This window comes from Lipotes vexillifer, unplaced genomic scaffold (genome assembly GCF_000442215.2).
Source record: "Lipotes vexillifer unplaced genomic scaffold, Lipotes_vexillifer_v1.1 scaffold1113, whole genome shotgun sequence".
Lineage (NCBI taxonomy): Eukaryota > Metazoa > Chordata > Mammalia > Artiodactyla > Lipotidae > Lipotes > Lipotes vexillifer.
Window position 1 is genome coordinate 125819 of NW_006777938.1, and position 18265 is coordinate 144083.

Below are 18265 nucleotides of genomic sequence, written 5' to 3' on the forward strand. Positions count from 1 at the left end.
CTTAAATATATTTATCACTCCTTGACTGGTGATTTTACTTATAAAATATAGCCTTTATAATAATTTTATAGTAAGAATATTTTAAATTACTTTTAATGTATTTTACACAAAAATATTTAACATTTTTTATATTTGTTGTTTAATCAAATTTTAACCATTATTAACAATGGAAGTTATTTTTCCATTGCATAATTAAATACTCAGTCCTTACAAATGATATTTTTCTGATCTGTATATTTTAACAATAGTTTAATTCCTCATAAATGATGACTGAACTTTTTTCCCCGACAGATCAACCATGTTGATCTAACTTCTCTAAGCCAGTTATAAGATAAAAAGTTAAAAAAAAAAAAAAAGTTTACTTCCAATTATATGTGCACATATTTGCATGTTAAAGAACTGTCAGTACCTAGCAAGGTAATCAGAAAAGTTTCATGTGCCATTTTATAAGTTCTTTTGGGAAAATGTATTTTCCTTTTAAAATACATAACCTAAGAGTCATTTCCAATAAATAATCTTCTTTTTGAAATAGAATAAGCACATTCTTTTTTTTTTTTTTTTTTTTTTTTGGGTACGCGGGCCTCTCGCTGTTGTGGCCTCTCCCGTCGCGGAGCACAGGCCCCGGACGCGCAGGCTCAGCGGCCATGGCTCACGGGCCCAGCCGCTTCGCAGCATGTGGGATCCTCCCGGACCGGGACACGAACCCGTCCCCTGCATCGGCAGGCGGACTCTCAACCACTGCGCCACCAGGGAAGCCCAGCACATTCTTTAAAGGTTTTTTCCCCTCCACATATGAGTTTGAAGAATTTAGGCTTTAGGACACCCTAAATTTAGCCTGATTTATTCCAAATTTTCATAGTTGTATATGTTAATGTAAAAGTGCTGAATTTGAAATCTTGGTAAATTTCAAAAATTAATTTTACTTAACTCATACTGAATGAAATGCTTCCACTTCTTATCATCAGAGGACTAATAAATGAACTGCAACATAATAAATAAACAGCATTATGATAACAGTTATCATTCCCATAAGTTATAACTCTACTAAGTATAATATCTCCTGGATCCAAATGAAATTAAAAGGCTTGTGTTGGCCAGCATCCCAGATGGACCCCAGTGATCTTTGGTTTCTATTATTCCCACACTTGTTTAGTTCCCCTGCTTCCCCATTGTTCCAGTCTGCATGATACCAGAATACTATAGAAGTGAAGGTATGTCCCTTCTGAAATCAGTTTATCTGTCTTCATCATTCTCTTTCCATTCACTTGGTTTGGGAGAAGCTAGCTGTATAATAAGCCCAAATGGTGGGGAACCGAATCCTCACGCCAAGAGCTGTGCTGAGTGAACTTTGAAACGAATTCTTCAGCTCAGCTTTACTGTGACCTCTGAGCCTTGACACAGGGAGCCAAAAGCACCCAGTCAAGCTGCTTGGAGATTCCTGACTCTCAGAAACTATGTGACATAGTAAAGTTTGTTGTTTTAAGTTGCTAAGTTTTGGGGCAATTTGCTGTGCAACACTAGCTAATTAATGCGACAAGGCCTGTTTTCTCTTTGATGAAGTTTAAAAGAAAAACTTATGTTTGATAATTAGCATTGTCAAAGTACACATCTTTGTGTTTAATCTTTTACACTTCTTTAGACTTATCAAATAGTATAGATGTTTATGATAGTTTTGGGTGAAGCAGCAGTCTCCCTTTTAATTCATTCTGTTTTCTGTAGGATCTAGACAGTAGTTCAGAAGTGGGTTCAGTAGTACCAGATATGAATCATACTCATACTTGCACATTCTCACTAAAGACAGGTTTTCTTACTGTGTCAAACTCCTGGGCCTGTTTCCTTTATCTTTCACAGTGAATTCTTTCTTAGAAAGCTTTGTGCAAATAGATATACAGTGGACCCAGTCTGAAAAGCTCAGAAACATAAATCCTGCACATTGAAATTGGTACTGACATTATTATAGATATGTAATGTGTTCTGTTTTTGGAAAAAATAATTTTGAACAAAAGAACTTAGGGAGTGTTTAACCCAGACTTTAAAGATTTGTAGATGATAAACCTCACCAATCCTCTAGGGTAGTTGGATTTTTTTAAATTCAGGACTTTTTAATGGGACTTAAGATTCAGGTGATACTCAAAAAAAACAGAAAAAAAAACCCAAAAATCTCTTCTTTACCTGTTAACATTAATCAAGCTTGTAATAAAACACTTAGTTATAAGTAAAAAATTCATTTCCTAAAGGCAGCTAGGTAGTATTCAGAACAAGTTTTTTTTTTTTTAGTCTCCTACATTTTGACATGATTTTCATAGGAGTCACTATTTTGATTTTTTTCTGAGTGTCACAGGAGGCTATATAAATAAGGGCAGTGTGTTTTGTTTGATTTAATTGCTTTAGCTCTTCACCTTGAGGATATTTTCTTTTAAATTCTCTTTTGTTTTTTCTTGCCAAAAGGAATTTTCACAATAAATGTTGAGACTGTAATTTTGTAGTTAAAAGAAATTCTTACTATCAGACTTTTAAGGAGAAAGGAACCATAGTTCCTTATTGTGAAGAACATCTCATTTATATTTGTCTTAGACATTTTCTTTTTTTTTTTTCTTGGGCCACACCACGCAGCTTGCAGATCTTAGTTCCTCTTAACAGGGATCAAACCCAGGCCCCTGGCAGTGAGAGCGCCAAGTCCTAACCACTGAGCCGCCAGGGAATTCTCAGTCTTAGACATTTTCTTCCAGTACTTTTATTGATATCTTTCTCCAAAAGATTATACTATTTTACCTTTTGACCCATGATGTTATCTTAGGATATTAAGTTGATTTTAATATTATTTCATCATATCTGTTGTATTAGTTCCCTAGGACTGCCATAGCAGCGTACCACTACCTGCCTGGCTCCTACAATAGAAATTTATTCTCTCACAGTATTACAGGCTTAGAAGCCCGGAGTAGGGTATTGGCAGGGCCATTCTCCCTCTGAAGACTCTAGGGAAGAATCCGTCCTTGCTGTCTTCCTAGCTTCTGGTGGTTATGTAGCAGTCCTTGGCATTCTTTTACTTGTAGCTTCATCCAATTTCTGCCTCTCTCTACACATCGCCTTCTTCACTCTTTGCCTCTGTAGCCAAGTCTCCCTCGCCTTATAAAGGTATCAGTCATTGGATTTAGGGCCCATCCTATTCCAGTATGACCTCATCTTAACTTGATTACATCTGTAAAGACCCTATTTCAAAATAAGTTGACACTCATAGGTACCTAGTGTTAGGACTTCAACGTATCTTTTTGTGGAGAACAGTTTAATCCACAATACCTGTTCTATGTAATAACTAATAACTTAATAACAGTATTATATTCCTTGTGCATTTTTCTTTTCTATGCTTTATATATTCAATGTATCTTTATAGTATTTTAAACCTTAGGTATCCTTACAGTTCAAACAGTTATATTAGATTCTAATATCTTACGTGTTGAAAATTATAACCATGGTGGTTACCATTATGTCTTATTTTTTAAATGTAAATGATTACTCCATTGAGAAAATTACTTTGAAATAAAAAAGAAAACCTCACTTCTAAGTTAGCTGTTGTTCTGTTAGTTCTGGTTCATTTTTATGACTACTCATATTTAATAGTCATGAAACACTGATATATAACCCTTGTTTGTAAAGGTTCTTAGTGATTAGTAGTGAGGTTATGGGATTAGTAGGTGCTCCATAAATATTTGTTGTGGGTTAACTTTGGCTTGCCACGCTGTTAGAGTACAGTCCTACCGCTTGATATTCTAATCTATAAGTACTATTTGACATGCAGACTTTTAATTATAGCTAGCCATCTCATCTCAGAATTGTGTATCTTAATTGCCTGAACAATTGTATGTTGACTGAAATAGCACGATTCCTACTGGAAAATAACATGAAACAAATCAAACATTTCTATTTAAAACTGTTATTTTTTTATTTTAGTAATGAGTATCTTATGTTTCTCTGGGAAGACTAATAGATTCATCAGGTATTTTGTTTGGTTTTTTCTTTTGCGGTATGCGGGCCTCTCACTGTTGTGGCCTCTCCCGTTGCGGAGCACAGGCCCCGGACGCGCAGGCTCAGCGGCCATGGCTCATGGGCCCAGCCGCTCCGCGGCATGTGGGATCCTCCTGGACCAGGGCACGAACTCATGTCCCCTGCATCGGCAGGCAGATTCTCAACCACTGCGCCACCAGGGAAGCCCAATTTATCAGGTTTTAAATAACTTTTTTTAATGTTTAATTTTTATTCAGAGGTTTCACATATTTAAAGAAATTTTCTATTCTTGTGAAATTCTATTCATAGAAGATAAATGATCCTGTTCACAGAGAGGAAGTCTCTATTCTTATGAAATAACATTCATAGAAGTGGTAGTTGTTGGAACCATTTTTATGTTTTTCACTCCTATTTAAAGATCACTGTATTAATAATCCTAAAAAGATTCTAAAATTTTATTATGCCTCCAGCTCTATATTTTGGTTTTCAACTTTGCTTTACACATTAGAATCACTCAGAAAGCTTTTTTTTTTTTAATTAATTAATTTATTTTTGGCTGCGTTGGGTCTTCGTTGCGGTACACAGGCTTCTTATTGCGGTGGCTTCTCGTTGTGGAGCACGGGCTCTAGGTGCGCGGGCTTCAGTAGTTGTGGCACATGGGCTCAGTAGTTGTGGCTTGCGGGCTCTAGAGCTCAGGCTCAGTAGTTGTGGCACACAGGCTTAGTTGCTCTGAGGCATGTGAGGTCTTCCTGGACCAGGGCTTGAACCCGTGTCCCCTGCACTGGCAGGTGGATTCTTAACCATTGCGCTACCAGGGAAGCCCCCAGAGAGCTTTTTAAAAAACCATCAATACCTGGACCCCATCTGGGCACTGTCCTGATGAGACATTGGGACCCATAGAATGATGGGTTAGGAAGGCTTTTGTTGTTGTTATTGTTAATGTTTGTTATTAATCCTAATGTGCAACCAGGATCGTAACCTATATCTTGAAAGTCTATTTGTATTCTAGTGTCTACTAAGACATTTTTATTTAAAAATGATATGGTTGCTCTGGTAACTCACAAGATAACATCTCACTTTTATACTTCTGTTCTCAGATCTGACCTGCTCTGATCAGTCAGCTTTTCACTCCCTAATCCTTACAAATCTCAATATATACCATTGGAATGGACTAAATATCAAATATTAAAGCAAAATTTTAAAGTTCAGCTAAGCAATTCTGTCATCTGTTACCTTAGACGTACTAAATCATACAACTAAGTTCCCATGTAAAATTTTAAAATCATGGAATTCTTAATTGAAAGATGAAATAAGAACTGCTCCCAGGTACTTTAAAAGATATTTGTGTATATATCATATATACAATCTGATATATATCGTACATGTGAAAATGTGTGTGTATGTGAGGTTCTCAAAAGTGTAATAGGTTGGACGGTAAACCATGTAGTTGCCCTACTCACACACACACACACACACACACACACACACACTATTTAAAGAATACTAAGGCAAATACACATGTATTTCAGATTGCTTTGTTTTAACCTGTCTTTTATGCCTTAGTTATGAGATATATTGATTATATAATATTTTCTGACTTTGAAACTAAGTTCTGTTGGTTTAAATATACTGTTCTATTATTCATTCATTCAGGTTTTTGATCCTAGTAAACCAAAATGCTTAGATTAGCATGAAAAGACAGCTGTAGCAATAAGCAGACTTTCTCAGTTACAGAAGCACTGGCCCACGTATTGTTTATTTTCATTTTTATTGTTCCTTACTCTTAGTGAAGCTATGGTCTACCAACCTAGACAACTCGGTGGCAAGCATTGAGGCGAAGGCTAACGTGTGCTGTGTTAAATTCAGCCCCTCTTCTAGATACCATCTGGCTTTTGGCTGTGCAGGTAAGAAATGAAAGATTTGTCTTCTTTTGTTGTTGGTTTTCATGACTAAGATAAAAGAACGTTTTAAAATGAATAACTTTCTTTGTAGGTTTAAACTTTATTTTCATTATTATACTCTAAATTAGAACTATGTGGTTTGCCATTTTTACTCATTAATTGCTGTGCCTTAATTTCAGCGTTCTGTCTCCCATGTCTAATACATAGAGATGGGTTTGTTGATTATTTTTGTTGTTGTTCCTCTGAGTCTTTGCATACATGAATAATGCTTATTTGTTTACAAACTTAGGTCATAATGATGTTTAAACAATGAAGCTGTATTGTTTAGACACAGCAAACCTTTTTTTTTTTTTTTTTTTTTAATTAAAGGAAACCTAATAATTCCTTCAATTTGTCTTACCATCATAATTACTGATAGGGCTTTCTTTCATTCTCAAAAGTGTTATGGGTTGGAAGATAAATTATATGGTCACTTTTACTCATAATTCCTTTGTCTTCTATATCTGAATTCCTACCTTGAATGTTTACTAAATCAGTAAACACCTGTAATTTAACTTTAGCATTGTTAAATCTCCTTGATTCTTGATTCCTTTTTTTATTGATAATCTTGAGTAAAAAAAAAAAAAAAAAAAAGATAATCTACCACTATATCATGAACACAATGTTACCTTGTACAAAGGTAAATTTAAATCTTAATTTGTCATAACATCTTTTCCTTATTCCAACTTACTATTTATTTCACTTGCATACTGACATAATTTCATAATTAAATTCCAGGAGGGTATGGATGAACATGTATATGTAGGTAGAATTCTCTTTTCATTTACAGATAGATTTTTTTCCCCCCCACATGCTGCTCTTTTCCATTGGGACCTATTATTCCCTTATTTAAATCCCTGTTTTGTCTCTGACTAGAAATGTTACTTTGGGCAAATTGATTAACTTCTCTCCCCAAGTTCCTTATCTTTAAAATAGAGATAGCCTTTTGGGTCTCTTCTGACGATTATGAAAGGAAGATGCTGTCTATAAAGCTCTTCGAAAATGATGCTCAATAATTACTTAGTTATTATTATTAATTAATATTTTATCAGTCATTTAATTAGAGTAGCTTTTTGAGTTTTTAATATTATAAACATACTCACCATTGGCCATCATTTTTTTTTTTTGGTTACGAGTTTTTATTTCTTTTTTAACATCTTTATTGGAGTATAATTGCTTTACAATGGTGTGTTAGTTTCTGCTTTATAACAGAGTGAATCAGCTATACGTATACATATATCCCCATAACCCCTCCCTCTTGTGTCTCCCTCCCACCCTCCCTATCCCACCCCTCTAGGTGGTCACAGAGCACTGAGCTGATCTCCCTGTGCTATGAGGCTGCTTCCCACTAGCTATCTATTTTACATTTGGTAGTGTATATAAGTCCATGCCACTCTCTCACTTCGTCCAGGCTTGCCCTTCCCCCTCCCCATCCGTGTCCTCAAGTCCATTCTCTACATCTGCATCTTTATTCCTCTCCTGCCCCTAGGTTCTTCATAACCTTCTTTTTTTTTTTTCTTTTTAAGATTCCATATATATGTGTTAGCATATGGTACTGTTTTTCTCTTTCTGACTTACTTCACTCTGTATGACACACTCTAGGTCCATCCACCTCACGACAAATAACTCAGTTTCGTTTCTTCTTATGGCTGAGTAATATTCCATTGTATCTATGTGCCACATCTTCTTTATCCATTCATCTGTGGATGGACACTTAGGTTGCCTCCATGTCCTGGCTATTGTAAATAGAGCTGCAATGAACACTGTGGTACATGACTCTTTTTGAATTATGGTTTTCTCAGGGTATATGCCCAGTAGTGGGATTGCTGGGTCGTATGGTAGTTCTATTTTTAGTTTTTAAGGAACCTCCATACTGTTCTCCATAGTGGCTGTATCAATTTACATTCCCACCAACAGTGCAAGAGGGTTCCCTTTTCTCCACACGCTCTCCAGCCTTTATTGTTTGTGGATTTTTTGATGATGGCCATTCTGACTGGTGTGAGGTGATACCTCATCAGAGTTTTGATTTGCATTTCTCTAATGGCTAGTGATGTTGAGCGTCCTTTCATGTGTTTGTTGGCAATCTGTATATCTTCTTTGGAGAAATGTCTGTTTAGGTCTTCTGCCCATCTTTGGATTGGGTTGTTTGTTTTTATGATATTGAGCTGCAGGAGCCACTTCTAAATTTTGGAGATTAATCCTTTGTCAGTTGTTTCATTTGCATCTATTTTCTCCCATTCTGAAAGTTGTCTTTTCGTCTTGTTTAGTTATTCCTTTGCTGTGCAAAAGCTTTTAAGTTTCATTAGGTCCCATTTGTTTATTTTTGTTTTTATTTCCATTTCTCTAGGAGGTGGGTCAAAAAGGATCTGCTGTGATTTATGTCATAGAGTGTTCTGCCTATGTTTTCCTCTAAGAGATTATAGTGTCTAGCCTTACATTTAGGTCTTTAATCCATTTTGACTTTATTTTTGTGTATGGTGTTAGGGAGTGTTCTAATTTCATTCTTTTACATGTACCTGTCCAGTTTTCCCAGCACCACTTATTGAAGAGTCTGTGTCTTCTCCATTGTATATTCTCCCCTCCTTTATCAAAGATAGGGTGACCATATGTGTGTGGGTTTATCTCTGGGCTTTCTATCCTGTTCTGTTGATCTGTATTCCAGTTTTTGTGCCAGTACCATACTGTCTTGATTACTGTAGCTTTGTAGTATAGTCTGAGGTCCGGGAGCCTGATTCCTCCAGCCCATTTTTCTTTCTCAAGATTGCTTTGGCTATTCGGGGTCTTTTGTGTTTCCATACTTGTGAAATTTTTTGTTCTAGTTCTGTGAAAAATGTCAGTGGTAGTTTTATAGGGATTGCACTGAATCTGTAGATTGCTTTGGGTAGTATAGTCCTTTTCACAGTGTTGATTCTTCCAATCAAAGAACATGGTATATCTCTCCATCTGTTTGTATCATCTTTAATTTCTTTCATCAGTGTCTTATCGTTTTCTGCATGCAGGCCATTTGTCTCCTTGGGTAGGTTTATTCCTAGCTATTTTCGTTGCAGTGGTAAATGGGAGTGTTTCCTTAATTTCTCTTTTGGATCTTTCATCATTAGTGTATTGGAAGGCAAGAGATTTCTGTGCATTAATTTTGTATCCTGCAACTTTACCAAATTCATTCATTAGCTCTAGTAGTTTTCTGGTGGCATCTTTAGGATTCTCTATGTATAGTATCCTGTCATCTGCAAACAGTGACAGGTTTACATCTCCTTTTCTGACTTGTATTCATTTTATTTCTTTTTCTTCTCTCATTGCTTTGACTAAAACCTCCAAAACTATGTTGAATAATAGTGGTGAGAGTGGACAACCTTGTCTTGTTCTTGATCTTAGAGGAAATGCTTTCAGTTTTTCACCGTTGAGAATGATATTGGCTGTGGGTTTGTCATATATGGCCTTTATTATGTTGAGGTAAGTTCCCTCTATGCCTACTTTCTGGAGAGTATTTATCATAAATGGGTGTTGAAATTTGTGGAAAGCTTTTTCTACATCTATTGAGATGATCATATGGTTTTTCTCCTTCAACCTGTTAATATGCTTTATCACATTGATTGATTTGCATATACTGAAAAATCCTTGCATTCCTGGGGTAAACCCCACTTGATCATGGTGTATGATTCTTTTAATGTACTGTTGGATTTTGTTTGCTAGTATTTTGTTGAGGATTTTTGTGCTATGTTCATCAGCGATATTGGCCTGTAGTTTTATTTCTTTGTGACATCTTTGTCTGATTTTGGTATTAGGGTGATGGTGGCCTCGTAGAATGAGTTTGGCAGTGTTCCTCCCTCTGATATCTTTTGAAAGAGTTTGAGAAGGATAGGTGTTAGGTCTTCTCTAAATGTTTGATAGAATTTGCCTGTGAAGCCATCTGGACCTGGGCTTTTGTTTGTTGGAAGATTTTTAATCACAGTCTCAATTTCAGTGATTGTGATTGGTCTGTTTATATTTTCTATTTCTTCCTGGTTCAGTCTTGGAAAGTTGTGCTTTTCTAAGATATTGTCTATCTCTTCCAGGTTGTCCATTTTATTGGCATATAGGTGCTTGTAGTAAGCTCTCATGATCATGTGTATTTCTGCAGTGTCATTTGTTACTTCTCCTTTTTCATTTCTAATTCTGTTGATTTGCGTCTTCTCCCTTTTTTTCTTGATGAGTCTGGCTAATGACTTATAAATTTTGTTTAGCTTCTCAAAAACCAACTTTTAGGGTTATTGATCTTTGCTATTGTTTCCTTTATTCCTTTTTTTCTTTCCTTTTTATTGTTTTCTTAAAATCGTCATGGGGAATGTCTTATTTCTTTTTTTTTAATTTTTAAATTTTATTTTATTTATTTTTTTATATAGCAGTTTCTTATTAGTTATCCATTTTATACATATAAGTATATATATGTCAACCCAATCTCCCAATTCACCACACCACCACCACCCCACCGCCACTTTCCCTGCTTGGTGTTCATACGTTTGTTCTCTGCATCTGTGTCTAAATTTCTGCCATGAAAACCAGTTCACCTGTACCATTTTTCTAGGTTCCACATATATGCATTAATATACAATATCTGTTTTTCTCTTTCTGATTACTTCACTTTGTATGACAGTCTCTAGATCCACCCACATCTCTACAAATGACCCAATTTCGTTCCTTTTTATGGCTTAGTAATATTCCATTGTATATATGTACCACATTTTCTTTATCCATTCATCTGTCAATGGGCATTTAGGTTGCTTCCATGCCCTGGCTATTGTAAATAGTGCTGCAATGAACATGGGGTGCATGTGTCCTTTTGAATTATGGTTTTCTCAGGGTATATGCCCAGTAGTGGGATTGCTGGGTCATACGGTAGTTCTATTTTTAGTTTTTGAAGGAACCTACATACTATTCTCCATAGTGGCTGTATCAATTACATTCCCACCAAATGTGCAAGAGGGTTCCCTTTTCTCCACACCCTCTCCAGCATTTGTTGTTTGTAGATTTTCTGATGATGCCCATTCTAACTGGTATGAGGTGATATCTCATTGTAGTTTTGATTTGCATATCACTAATAATTAGTGATGTTGAGAAGCTTTTCACGTGCTTCTTGGCCATCTGCATGTCTTCTTTGGAGAAATGTCTATTTAGGTCTTCTGCCCATTTTTGGATTGGGTTGTTTGTTTTTTTAATACTGAGCTACATGAGCTGTTTATATATTTTGGGGATTAATCCTTTGTCCATTGATTCATTTGCAAATATTTTCTCCCATTCTGAGTGTTGTCTTTTCATCTTGTTTGTAGTTTCCTTTGCTGTGCAAATGCTTTTAAGTTTCATTAGGTCCCATTTGTTTATTTTTCTTTTTATTTCCACTATTCTAGGAAGTGGATCAAAAAAGATCTTTCTGTGATTTATGTCAGAGTGTTCTTCCTATGTTTTCCTCTAAGAGTTTTATAGTGTCTGTTCTTACATTTAGGTCTCTTATCCAGTTTGAGTTTATTTCTGTGTATGGTATTAGGGAGTGTTCTAATTTCATTATTTTACATGTAACTGTCCAGTTTTCCTAGCACCATTTATTGAAGAGACTGTTTTTTCACCATTATCCTTGCCTCGTTTGTCATAGATTAGTTGACCATAGGTTTGTGGCTGTCTTTTCTCCATTGTATATTCTTGTTTCCTCTGTCAAAAAAAAGGTGACCATATGTGCGTGGGTTTATCTCTGGGCTTTCTATCCTGTTCCATTGATCTATATTTCTGTTTTTGTGCCAGTACCATATTGTCTTGATTACTGTAGCTTTGTAATATAGGCTGAAGTCAGGAAGTCTGATTCCTCCAGCTCCGTTTTTTTCCCCTCAATACTGCTTTGGCTATTTTGGGTCTTTTATGTCTCCATACAAATTTTAAGACTTTTTGTTCTAGTTCTGTAAAAAAATGCCTTTGGTAATTTGGCAGGGATTGCATTGAATCTGTAGATTGCTTTTGGTAGTATAGTCATTTTCACAATGTGATTCTTCCAATCCAGAAACATGGTATATCTCTCCATGTTTTTGTGTTTTCAGTTTCTTTCATCAGTGTCTTATAGTTTTCTGCATACAGGTCTTCTGTCTCCCTACCTAGGTTTATTCCTAGGTATTTTTTTTGTTGTTGTTGCAGTGGTAAATGGGAGTGTTTCCTTAATTTCTCTTTCAGATTTTTCATCATGAGTGTATAGGAATGCAAGAGATTTCTGTGCATTAATTTTGTATCCTGCAACTTTACCAAATTCATTGATTAGCTCTAGTAGTTTATTGGTGGCATCTTTAGGATTCTCTGTGTATAGTATCATGTCATCTGCAAACAGTGACAGTTTTACTTCTTTTCCAATTTGTATTCATTTTATTTCTTTTTCTTCTCTGATTGCTGTGGCTTGGACTTCCAAACCTATGTTGAATAATAGTGGTGAGAGTGGACATCCTTGTCTTGTTCCTGATCTTAGAGGAAATGGTTTCAGTTTTTCTCCATTGAGAATGATGTTTGCTGTGGGTTTGTCATATATGGCCTTTGTTATGTTGAGGTAGGTTCCATCTGTGCCCACTTTCTGGAGAGTTTTTGTCATAAATGGGTGTTAAACTTTGTCAGAAGCTTTTTCTGCATCTATTGTGGTGATCATTTGGTTTTTCTCCTTCAGTTTGTTAATATGGTATATCACATTGATTGATTTGCTTATACTGAAGAATCCTTGCATCTCTGGGATATATCCCACTTGATCATGGTGTATGATCCTTTTAATGTGTTGTTGGATTCTCTTAGCTAGTACTTTGTTGAGGAATTTTGCATGTATATTCATGAGTGATATTGTTCTGTAAATTTCTTTTTTGGTAGTATCTTTGGTTTTGGTATCAGGGTGATGGTGGCCTCCTGTAATGAGTTTGGGAGTGTTTCTTTCTCTGCAGTTTTTTGGAAGAGTTTGAGAAGGATGGGTGTTAGCTCTTCTCTGAATGTTTGATAGAATTCACCTGTGAAACCATGTGGTCGTGGACTGTTGTTTGTTGGAAGGTTTTTAATCACAGTTTCAACTTCATTACTTGTGATTGGTCTGTTCATATTTTCTATTTTTTCCTCATTCAGTCTTGGAAGGCTATACCTTTCTAAGAATTTGTCCATTTCTTCCAGGTTGTCCATTTTCTTGGCATAGAGTTGCTTGTAGTGGTCTCTTAGGATGCTTTGTATTTCTGCGGTGTCTGTTGTAACTTCTCTTTCATTTCTAATTTTATTGATTTGAGTCCTCTCCCTCTTTTTCTGGATGAGTCTGGCTAATGGTTTATCAATTTTGTTAATCTTCTCAAAGAACCACCTTTTAGTTGTATTGATGTTTGTTATTGCATTCTTTGTTTCTATTTCATTTATTTTTGTTCTGATTTTTATGATTTCTTTCCTTCTGCTAACTTTGGGTTTTGTTGTTCTTTCTTTAGTTCCTTTAGGTGTAAGGTTAGGTTGTTTATTTGAGATTTTTCTTGTTTCTTGAGGTAGGATTGTATTGCTATAAACTTCCCTCTTAGAACTGCTTTTGCTGCATCCCATAGGTTTTGGATAGTCGTGTTTTCATTTTCATTTGTCTCTAGGTGTTTTTTGATTTGCTCTTTGATTTCTTCAGTGATCTCTTTGTTATTTAATAACGTACTGTTTAGCCTACATGTGTTTGTGTTTTTTATGTTTTTTTCCCTGTAATTGATTTCTAATATCATAGCGTTGTGATCAGAAAAGATGCTTGATATGATTTCAATTTTCTCACATTTACTGAGGCTTGAATTGTGACCCAAGTTGTGATCTTTCCTGGAGATTGTTCCATGTGCACTTGAGAAGAAAGTGTAATCTGGTTTTGGATGGAATGTCCTATAAATATCAATTAAATCTGTCAGGTCTGTTGTGTCATTTAAAGCTTGTGTTTCCTTATTAATTTTCTGTTTGTTTCATTTGTCATTTGGTGTAAGTGAGGTGTTATAAAGTCCCCCACTATTATTGTGTCACTGTTGATTTCCTCTTTTATAGCTGTAAGCAGTTGCCTTATGTATTGAGGTGCTTCTATGTTGGGTGCATATATATCTATATTTGTTATATCTTATTCTTGGCTTGATCCCTTGATTATTATGTAGTGTCCTTCTTTGTCTCTTGTAATAGTCTTTATTTTAAAGTCTGTTTTGTCTGATATGAGAATTGCTACTGCAGCTTTCTTTCTTTTTTTTTTCCTTAGAAGATGTTGGAGGTGGAAGTTTATTTATTTTTGCTGTGTTGGGTCTTCGTTTCTGTGCGAGGGCCTTCTCTAGTTGTGGCAAGCGGGGGCCACTCTTCATCACGGTGCACGGGCCTCTCACTATCACGGCCTCTCTAGTTGCCGAGCACAGGCTCCAGACGCGCAGGCTCAGTAGTTGTGGCTCACGGGCCTAGTTGCCATGCGGCATGTGGCATCCTCCCAGACCAGGTCTTGAACCCGTGTCCCCTGCATTTGCAGGCAGATTCTCAACCACTGTGCCACCAGGGAAGCCCTCCAGCTTTCTTTTGATTTCCTTTTGTATGGAATATCTTTTTCCATCCCCTCACTTTCAGTCTGTGTGTGGTGTGTCCCTAGGTCTGAAGTGGGTCTCTTGTAGACAACATATATACGGTCTTGTTTTTGTATCCATTCAGCAGAGCAAGTTTTTTGACCTAATGGTAAAGGTGTTTATTAATTGTCTTGTTAGTTGATTACTACATGATGTTTTCTTATTGAGTAGAAAAAGGTAGAAAAACCATTCCTTTCCAATTCATCTTCTCTAAAGCCAGTTTGAGAGAACATTGTAAGACTAAAATAAATAGAACTACTAACAATCTGTGGTTTTAATAGAATGGTAGAGTTGCTTGCTTACTAACTTGAAGCATTTTGCAAGTTTTAAAACTGTAGTTAGTATAACAGATAGGAAATGTGGGTACTCCTAAGTTATATTCTTTAAAGTAATAATAGTTGTGTTCTTCCCCCCAAAAATTAGTGATATAAATCAAAGGTAAGATTCATATTATTCTGATTCAAGATTGATATTTATACTAATAACATATTCACTGGGAAGGAATAATGTTTCTAGAACAAACAGGAATTCTGAAATATTCTATTTAAACTGTTTTCTGAACATTTTCAGTTTTGGTTGCTGTAAACTCTTTGTTACTGTCAGCAAACTAAACAGTTCATACACATAAACATATACCATTTGTTTTCCCATTTTCAGTACTTTCTAGTTTTTGTGATTTGATATGTGATAACTCTTAGTCTTCAAAAGGAAAAAATAACCTTTTTGGTTGGTTTGGTTTTGTTGATTAATTAATTTTTAAGTACTGATATTACTTTCCTGACTCTCAGACTTGCAGTTGTTTCTTATTGTTTAAAGAATAAACACAGAGTCCTTTGCTTTCTGTTCTAGGCGCTCCATGATTGCCTTCAGTATTCCTTATACTTGACTTATGTTGTTTATTCTTTGAAAATTTTCACTGAGAAGAATTTTTATAAAGCTTCGTCTTTCATAAAGATTTCTTGATTCTCAGTAGAGACTACGTATCTTACATATGTATCTTCCACTTTTAAAAATGTATGTAATCATTTAAAATTTGTTTATATTTAATTATACAAGTAGTACAAGGTTAAATCCTCATTCTCAACTTTGATACGTTACAGATAAAGCTTAAGTTCCCCTTGATCACACATTATTAAACTGTCTCTTCAGAGGTACTTCTTAAAATACTTTTACAAGTGTCTTTCCATAGATAGGGAGCTTTTTTTGTGGAGATGACCAATAGGTATTTTTCTTTTTTAGAATATTGTTTTTAAAAACCAAGATGGATTCTAAAAGATGAATATGCACATTATGTAAAATACACATAGTTTTAGGTTATCTTTAGATCTCTGATGTGAATTTTTGGACTACCTTCTGCTCTTCCATGCCTTCCTCCTATATCTGTCCCCAAAATATAATTCATCCCTTTCAACTTAAGAACCTGGTGTTTAGTTTAGTTTCATTTTATAGAGCTAACATGGAGAAACTTGATAGATATGTAAGTGCTCAGGATATCTTAAACATTTTTTCTTCTTTATTTAATGGGATATATTTTAGGTTTGTTAGGTTCATAAATCTGCCTTGTTTTTTATTTTATATAGTGGTTGCCAGTGGGGATGTCTTTTCCTTCACATTTAAATAAATTAAATGTCTGAATATTTATTTAATAAGTCTTAATTAGCATCAGAGCATTCATGAACATGTGTTTCAGTTACCTATACTACATCAAGGACATTTTGTTTTCAAGTTTCTAAGTAATCCGTGTGAATGCAAATGGAAGTGGCATGCATAACGCCAATATTCAAGAAACAAACTATTCTATTATTTTGTTGTAAAATTTACTTTTGATAGTCTAGAAGTTAAGAACAACTTTGAGGCACCTAGTAAATCTTTCATCTGTTTATGTCTGTCTTGCCTTCCAGGCTGTAAGTGTTGTTTAGCTAGATATTTTTAAAAAATGGGCTTCACAGGAAATTTTATATTCATATTAAATGCAGAGATATTTTAAAGTCAAGCATTTATTATTCAGTTGTTACTAATATGATAGACATGATCATTCATTTTTTGAAACTAATATTGAGCAGTCACTACAAACATGGGAAAGTACAAAATACATGATACGCTTTCTAGAAAGATCATTAAAATAATAGAAGCAAAGCACAAAATTCAAATTATTATTGGGGTCAGCAGGGAGGAGTAGAATATTTGGCTAATCAAAAAGGAAATGAGAATGGAAAGGGGGGAAGCATAGAAAATTTGGGATAGCTAAAAAACAGAAAATAAGCTGATAGAAATTCAGATGTATCTAATTATTGTAAATGGAAACGACTTAACAGCTGCAAGTTAAAGCTGCAGGTTAACAGACTAGTTAAAATGTTCAAAATGCAATAATATACTCTTTACAAGAGACACATTTAAAACAAGGATAAGGAAAGATAAATGAAAACAGTTTTATTTTGGCACAGGAATAGATAGACTAGTGGAACAGAACCAAAAATAGACTTACAAATGCATGGATGTTTGATACCTGGCAAAGATCATATTGCACAGGAGTTTGGAAAATATGGAATTTTCATAGTTGGACAATTGGTGTGGGAAAATGATGTCATAATTCATACGCCGTACAGTACACAATCGATTCCAGGTCACAACACAACCTAGATGTGAATAGCAAAATATAAAGTATTTAGAAAGTGAGTTAAGAGAGAATATCTTCATGATCTTGTAATAGGGAAGGCTTTAAGATACAAAAAGTATAAGCCATAAATAAAAGGTCGATAAATTTGGCTATAGTAAAATTAAAAACTTCTATTTACCAAATAATACCTGGAAAATAATTTCTTAAAAAGTCATTAATTGGGGGGCTTCCCTGGTGGCGCAGTGGTTGAGAGTCCGCCTGCCGATGCAGGGGACACCGGTTCGTGCCCCGGTCCGGGAGGATCCCACATGCCGTGGAGCGGCTGGGCCCGTGAGCCATGGCCGCGGAGCCTGCGTGTCCGGAGCCTGTGCTCCGCAACGGGAGAGGCCACAACAGTGAGAGGCCTGCGTACCGCAAAAAATAAAAAAAAAAAAGTCATTAATTGGGAGAAAATATGTAGAACACATATAAATGACAGAAATCTTCATATCTATATTACATGAAGAACTCTTTCAAATAAATAAGGAAGTGATAAATACATCCTGCAGCTTTGCTCTTCAAAGCGTATTCTGCACAGCATCAGCATCAGCATCACCTAGGAGCTTGTAAGAAATGCAAATTCTAACACCCTGACCAAGACCTACTGAATCAGAATTTCTGAAGGTGGACCCCAGGAACCTGTTTTTGAACAGGCTCCCCAGGTAATTCTTATGCACTGTAAAGTTTGAGAAACCTTGCCCTAGAGAAACATGTATTTAAATAATGTATGTAGTTGCATATTCACACTGTAGAACATATTCAACAGTGAAAATGAATGAACTGCAGCTCCATGGACTGATGTGGATGAGTAACAAGCATAATAAATGTTGAATGAAAGTCACAGAAAAATGCACAGTACAATTCTATTCATGAGCATGTAAAACAAACTACAGTGTTTAGGAATATGTGCATTGACCATAGGAATATGTGGTCAAACCACTAAAAAAAAAAAGGAAATAATTGTTCTAAGTTCAAATATGGCAGTTACCTCTCAGAAGGAGGGAAAAAATGTGATGTACAGGAGGCTTTAATATTGTAGTTGTAATCACTGTAGTAGTTACAAAGATGTTGAAACTCTTCACACGTTT

At 35.5% G+C, this 18265-nt stretch overlaps 1 protein-coding gene across 4 annotated transcripts in view; it reads left to right on the forward strand.

The window, feature by feature from the left end:
• COP1 (COP1 E3 ubiquitin ligase) overlaps positions 1-18265 on the forward strand; it is a 229072-nt gene that overhangs the window by 125096 nt on the left and 85711 nt on the right. For all 4 annotated transcript variants that reach the window (XM_007451361.1, XM_007451363.1, XM_007451362.1 and 1 more), the window contains one exon: positions 5790-5906. In XM_007451361.1, the coding sequence (XP_007451423.1) occupies positions 5790-5906 (117 nt within the window). The remainder of the gene's footprint in view (positions 1-5789; positions 5907-18265) is intronic.